Source organism: Vavraia culicis (assembly GCF_000192795.1).
Source record: "Vavraia culicis subsp. floridensis unplaced genomic scaffold supercont1.50, whole genome shotgun sequence".
Lineage (NCBI taxonomy): Eukaryota > Fungi > Microsporidia > Pleistophoridae > Vavraia > Vavraia culicis.
The window spans coordinates 23,175-42,071 of NW_007360653.1; the positions used below are offsets into that span (position 1 = coordinate 23,175).

Below are 18,897 nucleotides of genomic sequence, written 5' to 3' on the forward strand. Positions count from 1 at the left end.
ATCATTTTGTTACGTACAGTTTACTGGGTGTGGTTGTTTTGCTTCTAATTTGTATGCCACCAAAACCATGAGACATGCCAAAACATATTACATCTTATAGTGTGCACCTGTGCGGAAATATGTTGTAATAAACTCGATTGATTTCCAGCATTGCTGATCATAAAGAAGGTGGCTACCAATTTCGTTCAGAGAACACGGTTTTATACATCATTCTGTGACAAAAACTTTCGCGAACATATGCTTGGTACGGGCATATGTGGTTATTTGTTGAAAAACGGTACATTAAAGCGAATATGATGGAGGGTTAATCCGTGTAGGCTTGCTGCCCGAATAAATATCTACAAATGCACTAATTTGCTTTACAAAAGTGTATGTAATGCTCATATAACATATAATAAATAATTTAATTAATTATAATCGGTAAATATTTTCTTTTAATCCATTAATAATTGACCGAATTCAGACTTTTTATATGACTTTCAAACTATTAATTGCTTGTAAGTTTTTTATTACAAACTAGAACAGGTGTATTAGACGTTTCTAAACAGCGCCACTATAACACTGCATTTGATCATATTTGGTACTGCTCCGGTTATGTCATTGGCTATATCATGGGTAATAATCAAGTTTTTGCTCATAATTTTCTCACAAAATGGTTTAAATAGTCATAAGGTGGTGGTAACGTATAACTGTCAAGTTGAACTTGTCCACTTATAAACATCCACTATCATCTGTAAGCATGCTGTTTATTTTCTTCATTTATGGAAAAAGGTTTATCCCCAACTGATGCAATACCCACTCACGAAATGTTTGCTAATTTTTGCCGTTATTTTCCTCATTCCGATCACATTTATAAGTATTCTGAAGATTACAGAGGCTGACAATCAAATACTGGAGCAGAAAGTAGATTCGTATGCATCCGCCCGTTTAGCAGAGCGTAATGATTTGATGAATGGAGAAACACGTGCAATAATCATTACTAAGCTTTTTAGTTCCTCAGATACAATCGAAGCATTTACTATCGACACTGAGACCTTTAAGTCTCTGCAAACGAGCTACATGCTTTTTAAGGGCGACCAGCTTCTTCAATACTGCCGAAATATACTGACCAGAAGGTGCCAGATTACCAATGACTTTGACATCAAATACGTTGAGAAACTACGACAAGATTTACGATATCCGAGATTAATTACAATAGCAAGGTTTTATTTGCGAGACGAGTTTGTTCAAAAATTTTGGGAGTTAGTCTATGACTTGAAGAATAAATGTGCCAAGCTGCCAAAGAACGAAGGTCTGGTCTACATGTTTTTTGATCAAGAAGTAATCCGCACGAGCTATATATATTTTGCGCACAGCAAAGGCAAGAAGAACCATTTATACCGGGTTCATCGTCTTTGGAAAGAACACTCGATTCCCTTCGCTAAAGAGTGTGCTCTTTACATGTTTTCGCACTATCTGCAATGATGATACAGGTCGACAACACAGATATTCTGAGACCGAAAAGAATATGGTCATTAAAAATAAAGCGTTTTGCTAACAACTCATACACCCACCAGAATACTTTCAAGCAATGGTTATCTTCCATTACACTTTATGTAGCGAAATGTTGCGCAACAATTTTTTAATTTGGAAGTATAGCGCAGCTGATGCCCTTAAAACCATAACGCATCCCAACTCATACATTTGGGAATACCACAGTTTTGATTATAGAACTACGGCTATTATTTAAAATAAAAGAGAATATCTATGAACATACGCTTGGCATTGCACTTTTGTGATAGAAATAGTTTCTTAGTTCAATCACCCGTGCTTAATTTACGTGTTATATAAATATTACAGGTCGTACTTCTTGATAAATGATTATTAAGCGCATTCTGGTCTAGAAAACCATCACAAGCGGTACCGAACACAAAACATGTGGTGTTTCTGATGCATTGCAATGCGGAAGCGCCGTTGTAACATAACAGAAACGAAACCATCCTTAAACTTGATCACAGCCTTATCAACAAATGCTTGCACGTGTACAACACCCAAAAACATGAAAATATCAACAGGTTTAATCCTGTCGATTAAACGTAAGCGATACCTCCGCACCTTATTCACAAAAAACCAAGCATTCTGTGACCACTCTCAGATTTGATTGACAAACCTGTACCGCTAATTGAAATTAGTAAAAAATCTGTCATAGCTTCGTATGGAATTGCACGGTGTAATGATGATCGGTTCGTCAATGAATTCATCATCAAAATTATCTTTTAAATTAGATTGCGGTATGAACTCAGGCTTTATCTTCTTTTCCATCACATCATTCCAGTTAACATCTTTGAAGTAGAAGTGACTGCGTATTTCCTTCCCATCAATTGATCCGTGACCTATCCGTTTATTTGGCTCCTTCTGCAATAGGCTCAGTATCAGATCCCGTGCGTTGCTCGGAGTATTTTCTGTAAACTTTACCGTGCCATGGAGGATTTCTGCCGATATTTCCTCTGTTGTTGATCCGTTAAAGGGGCATTCGTTCTCGTACATTTCATAGATTACCACACCGAACGACCACCAGTCGGCATCCTTGGTGTATCCGCCCTCCAGTATTACTTCCGGTGCTATCGTATCCGCGGTTCCACAGAAGGTGAATGTCATGGTTTCTGGTCCAATTTGATCCTTGCACAGTCCAAAATCCGCTATTTTAACATGCCCGTCCGCACATATCAGCACATTGTCCAGCTTCATGTCTCTGTATATGATGTTCTTCGTGTGCAGATACTCAAGACCCAGCAATATTTCGCACACGTACAGTTCTATCTGTGCGTGCGTAAATCTGTGGGTGGCCGCGTAGTGAAAAAGATCGCCACCAGCGAGGAACTCTGTGCCAAAGTAGACGTTCTGGTCATCCTGGAAGCAATACAGCATCTGCATCAGAAAGGGATGTTCAGCTTTCGAGACCAGCTGGAGAATGTGCCTCTCTAGCTCAAGATAATGTATATTATTGCAATTGACAATAACCTCTTTCTTCAAGATTTTCATGGCTATCATTGTTTTGCCTTTCTTCACAAGCATCACCTTTCCAAATGCGCCTCTGCCAAGCACCTTCACAAGCGAAAAATCGCTGATGTAATGCCGCGTCCCGGCCTTCTCAGAAACATGTACGGGTGGATTGAAGTCTGCCATTGTGATACGTAGGTCCAGAGCAATGCCGCACGACTTGGGCAAGAAACTTGCACATGTCTCGTGAAACCGCTTATTACACCTTTTACAGACCTTACACGGCTCTCCTAATCTTATGCGTGTGCCGCATTGGCCACAATACCTGAATCCGCTTGCATTTTCATCTTCCAGAATATGTGGTATGTTATACCGCTTGACAAGCTTGGCCTGCTCTACTTCAGGCGCGAACACACAGTAGAACAAAATGTAATTCGAGCACTTCTTGTGGCAGGTAATTCGGCACTTATAGCAGCGGTACGCATCCATGAAAGTTGCTATATTGTCACATACAGCACAGTAAAACGGCGTAATTGTCTTGTAGTTCTCAAGAGCATGCCCGTCCCTGTACACACAGATTATCTCTGCATTTTTACGTATGAGCTTGATGTCTCGCTGAAATTGTATCTCACATTCAAGATCGGCGCTTTGCATAAATTCGAACGTGACCTTCTTTTTAGTCTTGTAGTTCATGAGATATTCGCACGAGAAGAACATCATACCCAGCAAGACTTCGTTCCTTCCCCTCAATATTATTTCAAAGTCCCTGTTATTCTGCATCCCTATCGTAATTTCTTTTCTCGATTGTTCTTTTACTTCAAACACATCCACAGAAATTTTTATCTCTGAGTCAACATAAAAATCGATCCAGCAGCATTCAAAAAGAGGATCCGACACAAAGTTAACGATGTTAAATTTGACGGTACCATTCGTTTTTCTTCCGATGCCTTTCTCAACGATGTCATCTCCAGTGCTGCCAAGCTTCTTCATTTCGCTGTTGAGCAAAGCAATCTTTTTTTCGCAAAACTGCTTTTTCTTCATCAGCGTGTCTTTCATGCTATCGTCTACTGCCATTATTTTGTTATATCCATCGATCAGGTTATTCTCTTTCTTCAGTTTTTGCGAAAATTCGTAGGTCGTAACAACCTGCTCCAGTTTGATGTTTTCTTGGCTACTTATTTTGGATATCTTACTCTTCAGCATGTTTATTCTATATTGAGCACTTTCTCGCTGCACACCAGAAAGCTTGGGCAGCAAGGCCTCCAAGCTCTCCAGCATTTTCTCATCCACAGATTTTTCAGGCATTTGAGAACGCTTCCTCCATCCTTTTAAACTGTGCTGTGACAGCATATGTTACAAAATTAATTGGTGGCATGTCAACCAATGAGTAGGAAAGTAAAAACAGATCGTACTCCCTACTAAAGTACCTTGCGGACGATAACGCATGGTTAGGAGAGAGTTTTCCGCTTTGTGGAGGAGAAGCGAACCAAAATAACGATCAATAACAGATTAAACCATGATCTACAAAGAAAATGAATTCGGGACAATGATAAATCGCAAATTAGTATAAAAACTAAAATTGTTGATGAACATGGCCATATCTTGCCTGAACGTTCTCTTCAAAAGCTTTCACCACCAAATATGCGAAAAGAAATAAATACTCATGTTTGATAAGACATCATCACAACCGGTAGGTATTACTGACACGCCGATGCACATTCTACGATTACCTACAATGATCAGACGTTCACAAGTATGAACGTGTAATATTTTAATATTTCAAGTGATAAAATACCCTATAACTACTGTAAATCAAATCAAACACGCAGAGCTCACGTAAACTACGGTCTATCAGTTATCTGCTCACAAGGAATTTGTTAGAGCAACGCGCACAAATGGAGACGATATCACACACCTCATAGGATATGAAACAAAAAGTAAATTTAATTAAAAAATAGATCCGTTCAAGAGAGTAGTCTGAATTCTGTTACGGCAGGACCAACTGCCGCCTTTCGTATTGGACTGCCAACGTAACACACCGATACCTTCCAAGCAGCCTTGCGGATGCGAACGTTTCTGTTAGACCGGTCAAAGGCGTTAGCCCTTTGCCATCTCAGCTTGTGTGTTCTCAGACCTTCCTAAGGACAGTGCCCCTAAACGAAAGCTTCTTGAACGGACGAAGGGTCAACCTCAAATTTTTTTAATAATGTAAACGATCGAAGCTGAAGAAAAGCAGTTTAAAAGTAAAATGCCAGCAGATCCGCGTGATCGTCTCGTTCTTAATGTTTTTTAGTGTCAAACATCCCTTTATACTGAACTGAAGTAATGTTGCAAGGTGGGACATATCAGGTTGGTGGGAATTTACTGTCGAAATTATATGATGGTTCATTTTAGTGGCTGTATGTCGATTAACACTGTACTAATAGTATATATCAAATTCTTGCTGCACATATTATGTTTTTGGGAATAGCACGCCGTACAAAACACTGTTCTTGAACGTCAAACCATTTCGTACTATAATGCAAAATAAATATTAAATTGATTGCTTTACACCAATCTGTTCATATACAGGCCAGAACCATCGGTATTTGAGGTGAAATCACAAAAAATGAAGAGCAAGCTGCAATATTTTGATAAAAACTGTAACTCTTGAAGAGAATTAACAAAGAAAGCGATGAAAATGAAAGTAAATGAAGAAAAACTCCAAGATTTCTTAAACATGCTGATGCACTTAGATCGACTGAACGTACAAGAATACAACAACAGGAATGATTACCAACCGAGACGATGATGCATCGCCACTATAGGAAATTTTAGTGAGCAGAGCAATCGCTACACTATTCCTTGACAAAGAAGATCAGTTAAAGCAATTGACATCATAAGTAACCATCTGATCCAAGGAGCAAGCTCTTTAAGATGCCTTAATTGAACATGTTCATTGAATTTAGATTTGTTTAACTGTTTTCTTAGTTGAAGATTTATCTGCATTTTAATACGATATCAGTAGAAAATAAAAGATAATTTGATTTTTTGACTTATTATTGTGCCTCATTTTAAGCAAAATATTCATATTTAGTCATCAAATTATACATTTAATAACTAAACACATATATTAAGCTATTACATTAACTCATCTGATTTTATTGAAAATCATGCTGTCTATTCACTCTAAAACCTTTTGTACGGTCCTACCAACCTAATCCTGTTCACATGCTACGTCCTTAATTATTCACTGTCACTGCTCAATTTCGCCTGTTTTACTCCGATTTTCAGCCCAGCCCCCATGCCTGACTACGTGCTCACCCCCCCGGAGAAAAAACATGCTCTGATAAAACTGAACGAGTACCCAAGAACAAATCCTAACAAGTCATTTGATCCATCGGTCGAGCAGACAACTCCACAGACACTGTTCACTCCGCTTCTGCGCGTGTGCAACGTAGAGCTGACGAAGCGGATCATAACGAGCACTGTAACGGAGGTGGAAACATCCGGGAAAGCGGAGGCCGTCCCGTGGCTGCGCAAATTTGCGTTTGACATGGGGAACAGAGTCGCCAAGGACGAGAACATAAGAATGAGGGAACTGGACAAGATCAGGAAGCCGATCGACTACAATCAGTTCTATCTCGAGTCGTTCGTGAGTGTTGACGAGGGACTGGAGGGATGCACGAGCTACGATTTCGTGCCGGGCGACGAGAAATACATGATCTTTGATTTTGATGAAAGAAATTTTGCGGTGAAGGAGATGAAAGACTTTGTGCTGGAGTATCCGTCACGGGTCGTTATTGATAGGAATGGGGAGGAGGCTGAGTATGGATGCAATGCCAATGATATGAGTAACTACGTGCTGGTTGAGGTGAAGGATGACAGGGCATACTACTATTTACTGAAGAACAGTCTCAAGCTGAAGCGCCTGAAGACACATCACAATTCGAGCGAACAGAGCTAAACAGTGAGCCGGTGAGTGTGTGACCTGGAGGCATGCGGCTTGTATTTGTGCCGTTGCACACCCGTTTTAATGATCATGAGACAGCCTGTAGCGTATATCTGTGAATTAAAGTATGTTGCACGCTCATTTTATGTTTTGCGAATTGCTGCTGTGTTATGAGCTGAGATGCTCTGCTGTTTGGAGTGAAGAATCGTGTGAATGCCTTGGAACTACCAATTTGAGGTATGGGCAGGCACAGACCGATCTGAGAAATGAGGAATTTCCTCAACTAAAATTTAGTTTTTATGATGTGATCATAGAGGATGCAAACTGCCAGGAGATGAGTGGTTTGTACGATTTACGAGTCGATTTGCTCGATGCATCTTAATGAATCTGATCCTGGATAGTCGGGTGTACAGACCAGCATGCACTATCTCTAGAGCCTAGTATTTGAATTCTTCTGTGTATGAAGAAGGCGTGATCAATGTATGCTTGTCGGCCAAGTGCAAACGGTTTACAATGCGTAGAAATTTACGGCAATGACAAGCTGTCTACTATGTGGCCAGGTGAGTATTGTGTAGATTATAATTAATGTGGTTGTTACGGTGAATTTGGCGGAAATTATATGCTTTCTGGTATTGTATAGGACAAAAGCGAACAACTTAAAGCGAGAACATTAACTCGTTGCGGCTAGTGTTAAGCGCTGACGTGGATTAATGGTGCTGTGCTCGAATCTGTTGTGAGTGAGTCCTGAAAAGGAGTCAGCAAATGATAATAGCATCGGTACTCTCTCGGAAGAACCATTGCGACTTGCTTTACAAACCCGGCAGATTGTATGAAATAGATCATTGAAACCAATAGCCGTGTTAGGTCCCAAGGAGCATATTTGATCCAATAAATGTATGCGAGGTAATGTTAAATAATGCTGTTGTAAAACAATAAGGAAGTATAACGATTCCTATCAGCTTACACACAACGATTTTATCGACTAAGATTTCACATAACAGCAGGAAAACGCTACTCTTTTGTGGCAGTCCAAATAGATGTAATAGTATCATACCATGGCCTCACATCCCTCAAATGACAAGCATCTCTTCGTTTTATTTACAAATTTCATAGCATTTCTCAAGTTTTTGCGTATATAAACGATAAATAAGTAAAGGTCAGCGATGTTACATGATAGAATGCTCGGCTATAAGAGAATACGTAACATCACCATGAGCGGTGTCCATAACTAACACGAAATTCTAAATCCAGTTGATATCGTATTTTACAACGGATGGTACCTAAGGAAATCATAAAGAAGATAAATTGTGAAAAGAACGGTGTCTACAGATCATGCTGATGAGATTTGTCCAAAAAAATAAAATATAGCAAAGTTACGTACAGAGATAGCAAAAAACGAATTGCAAATTTTCTGTACTTTGTTCCCACGTGGTACATTAAAATTTATCTAATATTCTGTCATTAAAAATTATAAAAGAGTAACAGCAACGTAATGATTGATCGGGTCGAAATGACGCTCTTAATAATTATAAGTAATGTGATTGGTCACTAAATCATGCACAACAATACTACGATACCAGTCTATAATATTGAGTAGTTGAGCAAAAACATATTTTATATCTATCTGTACTCATCTACTCTACTTTTCTCATGTTTTTTTGTCTTTTCTTGTCTTTCTCAAACAATTCGTTCTTTGGAACGAAAAGAAATAGCATTTAGACCGTGTTCTCCGCCATTTCACATGAAAATATATTTGATACAAAAAATCTCCAGCTCTTGGCGAATTCTTACAATCTGTTTCAACGCAATCTAAGTTTCACGTAGATCATATAAAAGTAAAAAGTAGCAAAGCACAAAGCAAATGGTCAAAACGGCTAAGAGTGGTTCAAACAAAAACAGTGTAAGTAGCGTAGCCAATAAGACAAAAGCACGGGGCAGTTCCAAGCCCGGCACAAAAGACCCTCCAAAAAGTAAGAAAGATACCCGAACCGATTCATCGTTCGAGAAGCCCGCTGTCAACGAGCTGAGGGATCTTTATGAAAATGGAAAGCCATTTGATAAGAACTGGTCTGAGCATAGGGAGGAGACGGAATATGTGCTTAAACCGGATATCAATGAGCTGATACGGTTTTGGGAGAATATTAATGAGAAGGAAGCAACCAAATGAAACCGCGCTGCATATTAAATAAACTAAGTTTTGAGCATTTATTGAAAACATGATTTGGAATGGACCAGAATGTGACAAAGAATTAACAGCGTTTATTTTTTGTTTGTTTACGGTTAGGCGAGAACCCATTCTCATGATGTCATCCTACGCTTCACCATGGCTATAAATAGCATCTATCACAGCTATGTGCATCGTTGTAATCGTGTGAAATTGGCACCAACATGTACTGTAACGTTGCACTGCACCGTCCACATCCTCTTGTATATTATATAATTATTTTCGTGCCATACCTCGGATTTGTTTTAATTGTGCTATAAATACGGACAGGCCTCCACTAAGGACTTGTCATCTGTTTTTATTGCGTTTAAATATCTTATGAATTTATCAAATGGAACATTTGTACTGCTATCGACACCCGTAACGCATACAAACTGGTTGAACAACACTCTGACGTATTTATCATCTCCGTTCTCCCACACCTCGATGAAGACAGCGCTCGCTAGTGGTGGCCGCTCAATGACCCGCGTTCCCAGCCCGGCCAAAACATATGAGAGCGAATTGTCGTGTAGCGACAACACACTGAGCTTTCTGTTATCTTCGAGCAGCAACCTAAGATCAACTGCAAACTTACCAAATAAAAATTTTAAAACTTTTATATGATTGAGCAATAGTATGGATTGATACGTCCACGTTTTAAAGTTAGCTGTTACCATGTCAGAGACTTCGTCCATATCGCAAATCAGCTTGTTACAGTCGAGCTGTGTACCAGCACACATGGAACACAAATAGTTATCTGTAACGTTCTGCAGATCGGCCTGGTTTCTAACATTGCTAAAGGCTTTTTTTGTTGTTAGAGTAAGAATATGCGTAAGCTTTGGGCACGTTTTGTAGCCCACAAGAGTGTCCTTGTTGATAGATGGTATCTTCAATGTAAATACCTTGCCAAATCCATCTCTGTTGGTTTTCTTTACGCTTTTTTTACTCGGCTTTCTTCTATATATATTCATAAAGTTCCATTTCATATTATCATCTTGATATTTCTTCTTGCTGTTCACATACTCATCCTCTTCATAATTATCTTGGTCGTTAATCTCGTCTGTTTCCCTTCTACTCGATGAACTGTCCGTATCCGGTTCGATATCCTCGCCATCATTCTCCATCCAGCTACTGAAGGTATTTGGTTCCTCGCCAGGAAAGTCCGCCCGAGTCTCCTCAAACATCCCACTAACGACGCCACTTAATGAACTGTGCGTTCTCTTAACAGCTGTTGCTCTGAAGTTTACGTCTTTCAGCTTTATTTTTCCCAGCTTTGGAACGTATTCGTTCTTGATATAACGGCCGAGCCGTCTCATCTGGTTATAACCCTTTAAAGTTAATGTTCCATCGGAACATTTGCTAATTCTGCATTGTTGCATCGAATAGGTATCTGCATTGCTGTCGTACCATGGCTCATCTCCGCCTTCCGTCCGTTCCCCATTCATTCCACCCATCTGCTGTCTCGCGTCACAACGCACACACATGCCTCCTCCCTCACCGTACATCTTAAGGGGCATTCTATCACCATGTCGGTGTAAAACAATTACCTTCTTCAGCTTGAATCCCCTTTTCTGCGGTATGTGCCTATATTGCGCCTGGCAATAGGGATGATACATTTTTAAAGAAGGAATGTGGTAAAGCGCCAGTGACAGGACGCAAATGAAGTGTAATAACATATTTCTGGTTGAGTTCGCTGTTTTCTTTTTGGATTTACTTGAAACTTTGGTAATGGATGTGATTTGTTGATAAACGGGGCAAGAACGAATTAATACGATGAATCTTATGGGAATGAATAGGATGAAAAATATTGATTGGTGAAATTTGTGTTATAACAACACATAGTTGCCATTTGTAAGAGATAATTAACTCATCAGTGCATAGTTTATAATAGGTTCGGCCTGCTGCTCGTTATTCATCAAATTTTTTTACCAAAAGTACGTTTATCTCCTCACACATCAACAACATTCAAACCAATACGTTGTTCTGATCTGCTAAGACGGAACGTGGCCATTATTCTTTGATAAATGATCAGCTGTGTGATCGTTTGCGGTGACCGACATTTCTCCTGATGCATACCGGCAGTAACTCAATCCTGCTTAAATTTTGGATATAAACCGGCAGCACATGCCTATGCATGGCCAATCATATCTGCAGAAAGCAAAGTTCTTCATTGATTGCTCTGTACGATCATCAACCCAATTAATAAAACATCAAAAATGTGCTCCAAAATGAAAACATTGGGCAAAGATGGCCCATCACAGGTGAATGGGGTCAATGAACGATGATTCGTGCAGTGCTAATCACCGTAAGACACATGTATCCGAACAGACAAACCTCCACTCAGTACTCAATTACGAATTAAACATTTCTTGAAATATATCCTGAATCACCGCAAGGCCATGTAGGGCATTGTGCACACCTGAAATGAACATTTCATCATGCTGTGCTAGAAATACCAAACGAATAAATACGAAATAACACCAACAACACATTGGTATACAAAAGCCTGTCGTTAACCCGTTTAATTAGAAAATTTCGAAGAGATCCACATCATCGTCCGCTGGCTTAGGAGCCTCTTTCGGCTTCTCTTCCTCCTCAGCCTTTTCTTCCTTAACAACTGAGCCAGCCTTACTTTCCACGCTCTGCATCATACCCATTCCTTCGGCAACCGCCTCTTGTATGCTTTTTCCACTCAGCTTAACAAGAAAATCATCTACCTCATCCTCCTGCGGCTCCGCGCCAGCTTTTCTTATAAGCTCGGATATGCTCTGCTTTGTTATTTCCAGACCAACTTCGTTGAGTATGAGCGACGCTAGGATTACCTTCATTTTCTCGAGGGTGAAAAATTTTGTCAAAATAAAAAATAAGCTGCTTTACACACGTCTGAACAGGTGAAGAGCAGCTAAAGTTGAAAACAAGCTGACAATTACTGTCTGTATGGTGAATTAATTACCAATCGAAACATTTTAGAAATATTAAGAGGTTATTTTCTGCTATTTTTGTTCACTACAGAATGTCAAAAGCCTTTACAGCGATTTCCCGCTATAATAATGCAATTTGTGCGTTATGGATTACGACTGAATGTCTATTTCACGAGAGTATAGAACGATTTGTGGTCTCAGAAGAATTTAATTGCAAACAGAATAAATCACGCTTAGTCCTGAAATATGGTGCAACTCCTTGTATTTATGTGTTAACACGTTCTTGTAGAACATTATTCTTTGTGCGCGTGGAGCCTTAAAAAAGGTATAGAACAGTAAAATACAAACGATTATCTCCATATGACTGAAGGGCAATATACGGAGTTTGTGCCATTGATAAAGTATGATTAAGCGAAATGAATATTTCATTCTCGTTGATTCTCCGATTTTCATTTTATATCTTTCTTATGTCAACTACGATAAATCATTGAAAAACGTCCGCCCTTGTTCCATGTCAACATCTTTGCCAGGTAAGGAAGAGGAGAGCAGCCATAGGAAGTACGTCAAAATTACACTTGCTGATAATGAAGGCAACCAGATAGAATACAAGGTGAAGCGCCACATACCATTCGGTAAAATAGTTGAGTTGTATGCCAGCAGCAATAACAAGAAAGCCAGTCAGCTCAGACTGAGCTGGAAAGGACGGCCAGTGCAAATTACCGACACAGCGGACTCTCTTGAAATGGAAGATGAGGAAGAAATGGAGATTGTTGCACCACAGGTGGGCGGTTGATGCACAGATTAAATATTTTTTAAATTTAGCAATTTCTTTTCTTTATATGGAGCAACATGCACCACATGGTCTATTTTGGTGTTTTTCTGATTTTTTATATTTACTTTAGCACTTTATGCAATGTAAAATAATAATATAGGATCATTTACACCATATATGTGCACGTGGATAGGAAACAGGCCAGTGTTAACTACCTATTGTCGTGTTTAGTCTGTGCGACACCGCATGTTCTGACTTAATTTGCGTAGTTGCGCCATATGCTGTGAGTTGTTCTCGGCTGTTATATCGGATGCAATTCACAACGAAATTATCGTACGGAATTTGATATTACTGCTATTACAAGATAAATAACGGGATGTACAACAAAAGTGTTGTAAGAATGGTGTGAGTTAGTTGGCTGGAAGTATTCTAGTATTTTCACACTTGCGATTTACAACTATGTGACCCGATGATAGTGCAGTTCATATCAAAATAATCATGCATCGAGCAAATCGACTCGTAAATCGTACAAACCACTCATCTCCTGGCAGTTTGCATCCTCTATGATCACATCATAAAAACTAAATTTTAGTTGAGGAAATTCCTCATTTCTCAGATCGGTCTGTGCCTGCCCATACCTCAAATTGGTAGTTCCAAGGCATTCACACGATTCTTCACTCCAAACAGCAGAGCATCTCAGCTCATAACACAGCAGCAATTCGCAAAACATAAAATGAGCGTGCAACATACTTTAATTCACAGATATACGCTACAGGCTGTCTCATGATCATTAAAACGGGTGTGCAACGGCACAAATACAAGCCGCATGCCTCCAGGTCACACACTCACCGGCTCACTGTTTAGCTCTGTTCGCTCGAATTGTGATGTGTCTTCAGGCGCTTCAGCTTGAGACTGTTCTTCAGTAAATAGTAGTATGCCCTGTCATCCTTCACCTCAACCAGCACGTAGTTACTCATATCATTGGCATTGCATCCATACTCAGCCTCCTCCCCATTCCTATCAATAACGACCCGTGACGGATACTCCAGCACAAAGTCTTTCATCTCCTTCACCGCAAAATTTCTTTCATCAAAATCAAAGATCATGTATTTCTCGTCGCCCGGCACGAAATCGTAGCTCGTGCATCCCTCCAGTCCCTCGTCAACACTCACGAACGACTCGAGATAGAACTGATTGTAGTCGATCGGCTTCCTGATCTTGTCCAGTTCCCTCATTCTTATGTTCTCGTCCTTGGCGACTCTGTTCCCCATGTCAAACGCAAATTTGCGCAGCCACGGGACGGCCTCCGCTTTCCCGGATGTTTCCACCTCCGTTACAGTGCTCGTTATGATCCGCTTCGTCAGCTCTACGTTGCACACGCGCAGAAGCGGAGTGAACAGTGTCTGTGGAGTTGTCTGCTCGACCGATGGATCAAATGACTTGTTAGGATTTGTTCTTGGGTACTCGTTCAGTTTTATCAGAGCATGTTTTTTCTCCGGGGGGGTGAGCACGTAGTCAGGCATGGGGGCTGGGCTGAAAATCGGAGTAAAACAGGCGAAATTGAGCAGTGACAGTGAATAATTAAGGACGTAGCATGTGAACAGGATTAGGTTGGTAGGACCGTACAAAAGGTTTTAGAGTGAATAGACAGCATGATTTTCAATAAAATCAGATGAGTTAATGTAATAGCTTAATATACGTTTCTAATGGTCTGATATTTCTCTGACTACTTTTTTATGTTACCGTGAATTATTTGAACTTTCGTGTGTTCCTTAATGGTAGTTTGAGGGCCAACTTTGGAGCAAAGTTACGTCTTTTTGTACCATCGAAAGATACGAACTACGATTAAATAATTTACTTCTAACAAAAATTCAAATACACATGAAACGATGAAAGTCTAAATTACAACATTATCGTAGCAATAATACCAAGTACAAAACCATGTGGCGCTCTCACGATTTACATTTTTAAACATGTCTTGCTTCAGCTATATCAGAAACATTGAAATGAGATATGATATAAAAACAAAACTGGAGTCAACTAAATGTTTGTTCCTCTTTTACTCCCGCTTGTAACTTGCGTACCAAGCATGGAAGGCTATCATAACATGACACCTGCAATGAGTACATATAAGTTGGCCAGAGAAACAATTAACCTTTATAATGAGTTTTACGCAAGAAAAAGTCGCAGAAAAGATGATTTTGAGCACAGAATAAAATGAAAACTAATAATATAAAAGTAGAAATGGTGTTGTCTTTATAAGCACACATGTAGGTAAAAAAATATTATGGTCTAACATTGTAGCGTTTATTTCGCCAATTATTCATATATTTAGCTGCATACACAAGCTAAGTAGTTATTTATGTTCTCATGCTCTTATACACTCTACAGATTTGTGTTTAGATTGAGCTTGTGTGATTTTTGATCAGTACATGATAAACGAATCAAGTAAACAAAGTGATCATGATTTTACATTTGACCTCTTCTTGCTTACCACATCCTTAAAAACATGTTATGACTACAGATCGTAGTTCCGGCTACTGCCATGTATTAGCAATATCCCTAGTACCGATGTATATTAATGATGATAAATACCGAAATGTGTCAGGCATCAAGAACAATTAACTACAAGAACAGCGACTTTTTTGACCAAAGGCCTTTATTATCACTTCGTAGAACCAGTTGGACTAAGAAATTCTTATGATCTGCTGAGATTGGTCCTGGCATCTACCTTTAGTTGATGCGATAACATCGGAGGTGGTTCGAAATTCTATAATGTTCTGTTGTTCACATCCACACAATGAAATGTGTTTATGTTCTGCGTGCCAAAATGGCTTATCCGTTCGCTTTGGCAGTACCAATAGATAAAAATATATGAGCTGCAGTTCTTTACTACGTCATAGGCAAGCGATGTGATTGGCAATTGCAGACCTGACACGAGACACGGTTTATAATGGTGATATGCACAACAACAATAACATAGCAAAGCATACCAATAAATATCCGTAGACACAGGTATAAATCAGGATCATTACGACACTACGAACAAAATACTGTCATATAGAACAAAATAATTAAGTCATTCGAAGTATTAGTCGACAAAAAATACGGTCCAAAAATCAACTATGCATCTCATATTTCTTCTCATTAACAATAATAACCGTTGATTAAAGGGGATATTTTATTCAACGCGGACATAGAATGGTAAAAAATTTGAAAGGCAAAATGAAGACATAGGCAAAGGCACTCATTTCGTAAGATTCTAAAATATAATACATCAATAACCTAGCATCTTCAAGAAGAAAAGAAATAGGTGCACAATTTCGATTTGTACTGCGCCAAAAGAAAGGAGTTGCTCGCATGTCGCTCGTTTGATATTAGCTTTATATTTGTTTGTTTGACGGCCAACAAGCACTTCATTCCTACTATTCGTTTTTTTCGTTCTCAAATGACATCCGAACTTTAGAATCGCAAAAATCGGCGGTTTTGGATAGTTCATCTATCTCGCCACCTTTCAACTTTTCTGTAAATGTATGTATGATATGTGAAAAACATCTTGCTGCCATTTTTTCTGGGAAATAGAATGATTCGCTAAAATTCAGAACAAGTTGCTCATCCGTACAGCTATATACAACAGCATCCACATACGACTCATCAATTATACAAATAGTGAATATTTCATTCATATAAGTAAAAATAAGTGGATTTAAGATGATGTTGATAAATTCATTAGCTGTGTAGATTAAATCATTTCTGATGATCCCTGTAAAATTATAAATTGCCTTAAGATGTTTTACAGGAAGCACACTCTTCCGTTTGAGATTAGAGTAGGGAATATACAGGAAATTATTCTGATCCTTAGAATAGGAGAGCATGGTGCTCCAGAAAAGCTTGTAGAAGTAAGGGCGGTCGATCATTTCTTTCGGCATTCTTATGTAAATCTCAAATAATTCAGAGCTGTACTGGTGTAATGGAATAACGAACAAACAATCCTCATCATTAACTGTACAACTAAACATTATTACCAACGATGATTTTGCGCCTTCATCCACATATCTCGCAGCTACTTCTCCCATCTCATCCGATGCAAGGTAATTAACAAACATTTTGGTTTTTCTTCTCAAATATAATCTCAATGTGATGTATAAGCCAATTATACCCGTGATGAATACTAAAAATCCTGCAAAGAACAATATAGCCAATAACCTTCTATATTTGAAATTTCCTGATTCAGCATCAGATTTATTGCGCGAATCATATGATCCCGCGTAATTTATCCCATAATATGACGATTGATCGGTGCTGATGTTAAAGGGAGCAGATAGATCACCTAAAGAAAAGTCTGAGTCATCGATGCTGCTCACGATCATTGACGATGGGCACGAAAATTTTTGATTTGTTGATAGTTTCTGCATCGTATTTAGGTATCAAAAAGGTGTTGCTGTCCCACGATAGTAGCCCATTTAATATTTTACAACGCTTCTAAAAATGTACATGTCAGAAAAAAAGGATATTAGTTATTATTGCAAAAAATACGTTGTTTAGCATTATATGGGAGTAACAGTTGTAGAGATTGTGAGAAGACAGTCGAGTTATTTTAGTTTAATAGATTTTGTTTTGTTTAGTAAATAAAAATGGCGTACTTGAACAGATTATAGCAACTAAATCGCATATAGAGATGTTCTTCGATGGTGCTCTATTTAAATTCTCTAACAGATTTTTACTAAGGCAATTACATAATTAGCTAATGAACTTAGTCATTTGGATTATGAATCCAAGGCCGATGGTCATAGTCATCCGATGTACCAAGAAATATGTTTGTTGGTATTAGATGTGAATTAAAACACAAACATATTTTCAACAACAAAAGCACGCTATTAGAATAAACAATCCATTTTTGTTGTTATCTTCCTTATCTGTTGACTTGTGCTACCCACTAATAGCTTAAAGACACTGTAACTTGCACATCATTTATTTCTCTTGTCGCTAATTCAGTTAAACGGATTATTTAAGCATGCTTAAATCCAAATACAACTTGTTATTTTCCTATTTACAACGTATTCAATGTCAATCCGTAAGATAAAAGAACAACATTCAGTGAAATAAATTCAACTAAAATCCATAAATATATTTCTGATGGTATTATATATCATCTTCATAATCGTTTTCGTTTAGTACCGAATTATTATCACAATCATCATTGTGTAGGTAAAATGACAACACGAAATATGATTGGTCAGTTGGTGGGAAATAAGTTATTTTACTTTCAAGAAAAATTAAAATTTTCGTTTGACATCTTTGCATTAAATAAAAATTCAACGGCTGTTATTCCGTATATCTCTTCTGACATATCCTCAATTATATTTGCAAGCACCATTAACTACATGGTTAACGAATAAATCAACTTTAGACTCATACCAAAATACTCAGAACGAAAGAAAAAACATAACATATTGACAAAAGAAATCTACCTAGTAAATAATTGAACCTCTGTTTCATAAACAAAAATAGCACAGCTAGTGTACATATAAAATTACTAATAAGCTTATAAATTCCCTTTTTAGCTGCTAAGAGAGAGCATAGTTCTTTTCTATAGAGTTTATGAATCACATAAACAAAGGAACTCTACCGTTGTAAAATTCATATAGCACAATTTTTTTAATAATTCGGTATAAAATTGTTTTATATCGTTAAAGTGCCGTAACTACACGTGTAATAAACGTATATTTATCGATATAGTATAGAAAGAGCAATACCAAACATTTTATGGCGTCTAGCCTCAAAATATTAAGCTGTAGCAGTTGGACTGTTGGCAGAAAAAACAGCACTATGTTTAACAATCGAATTCATTTAATTTAAAGATAATATACACCCAAGGCTCGTCTGTTAATTCAAACCTTTAGTAAAACGTATTGGTACAAAAACTAAGGATGATCTTACTATCGGTGCAGTTGCACACAAAAAGAAGTTTTATCAAATTTGACATGAGTAGATAATATTTAACAGTTACCAGCACATGAATAAAGGCTTTTGCATTCTTATACGGTACTAGGTACAGTCTGTAACCAGACACTAAAAAGTGTGTTAAAGA

At 38.3% G+C, this 18,897-nt stretch overlaps 9 protein-coding genes across 9 annotated transcripts; 4 read left to right on the top strand and 5 right to left on the bottom strand.

Moving 5' to 3' along the window:
- Positions 1–786: 786 nt before the first annotated feature.
- On the top strand, positions 787–1,464 carry VCUG_02240 (uncharacterized protein; the record flags this gene model as incomplete). Its single annotated transcript, XM_008077059.1, has 1 exon — positions 787–1,464. One exon carries the CDS (start codon positions 787–789, stop codon positions 1,462–1,464), a length of 678 nt encoding a protein of 225 aa, XP_008075250.1.
- A 438-nt stretch (positions 1,465–1,902) lies between these two features.
- Positions 1,903–4,284, bottom strand: VCUG_02241 (AGC/PKC protein kinase; the record flags this gene model as incomplete). Its single annotated transcript, XM_008077060.1, has 1 exon — positions 1,903–4,284. The coding sequence occupies one exon, from the start codon at positions 4,282–4,284 to the stop codon at positions 2,158–2,160; it is 2,127 nt and encodes a 708-aa protein (XP_008075251.1). The 3' UTR covers positions 1,903–2,157.
- Positions 4,285–6,262: 1,978 nt separating this feature from the next.
- On the top strand, positions 6,263–7,211 carry VCUG_02242 (uncharacterized protein; the record flags this gene model as incomplete). Its single annotated transcript, XM_008077061.1, has 1 exon — positions 6,263–7,211. One exon carries the CDS (start codon positions 6,263–6,265, stop codon positions 6,923–6,925), a length of 663 nt encoding a protein of 220 aa, XP_008075252.1. The 3' UTR covers positions 6,926–7,211.
- Positions 7,212–8,771: 1,560 nt separating this feature from the next.
- Positions 8,772–9,114, top strand: VCUG_02243 (uncharacterized protein; the record flags this gene model as incomplete). Its single annotated transcript, XM_008077062.1, has 1 exon — positions 8,772–9,114. One exon carries the CDS (start codon positions 8,772–8,774, stop codon positions 9,075–9,077), a length of 306 nt encoding a protein of 101 aa, XP_008075253.1. The 3' UTR covers positions 9,078–9,114.
- A 274-nt stretch (positions 9,115–9,388) lies between these two features.
- Positions 9,389–10,873, bottom strand: VCUG_02244 (uncharacterized protein; the record flags this gene model as incomplete). Its single annotated transcript, XM_008077063.1, has 1 exon — positions 9,389–10,873. The coding sequence occupies exon 1, from the start codon at positions 10,787–10,789 to the stop codon at positions 9,389–9,391; it is 1,401 nt and encodes a 466-aa protein (XP_008075254.1). The 5' UTR covers positions 10,790–10,873.
- A 745-nt stretch (positions 10,874–11,618) lies between these two features.
- VCUG_02245 (uncharacterized protein) lies at positions 11,619–11,941 on the bottom strand (the record flags this gene model as incomplete). Its single annotated transcript, XM_008077064.1, has 1 exon — positions 11,619–11,941. The coding sequence occupies one exon, from the start codon at positions 11,939–11,941 to the stop codon at positions 11,639–11,641; it is 303 nt and encodes a 100-aa protein (XP_008075255.1). The 3' UTR covers positions 11,619–11,638.
- Positions 11,942–12,511: 570 nt separating this feature from the next.
- VCUG_02246 (uncharacterized protein) lies at positions 12,512–12,859 on the top strand. The gene has a single exon (XM_008077065.1). It carries the CDS (start codon positions 12,546–12,548, stop codon positions 12,825–12,827), a length of 282 nt encoding a protein of 93 aa, XP_008075256.1. The 5' UTR covers positions 12,512–12,545; the 3' UTR covers positions 12,828–12,859.
- Positions 12,860–13,666: 807 nt separating this feature from the next.
- Positions 13,667–14,329, bottom strand: VCUG_02247 (uncharacterized protein; the record flags this gene model as incomplete). Its single annotated transcript, XM_008077066.1, has 1 exon — positions 13,667–14,329. The coding sequence occupies one exon, from the start codon at positions 14,327–14,329 to the stop codon at positions 13,667–13,669; it is 663 nt and encodes a 220-aa protein (XP_008075257.1).
- A 1,650-nt stretch (positions 14,330–15,979) lies between these two features.
- Positions 15,980–17,176, bottom strand: VCUG_02248 (uncharacterized protein; the record flags this gene model as incomplete). The annotated part of the gene is made up of 1 exon (XM_008077067.1): positions 15,980–17,176. One exon carries the CDS (start codon positions 17,174–17,176, stop codon positions 16,232–16,234), a length of 945 nt encoding a protein of 314 aa, XP_008075258.1. The 3' UTR covers positions 15,980–16,231.
- Positions 17,177–18,897: the final 1,721 nt, after the last annotated feature.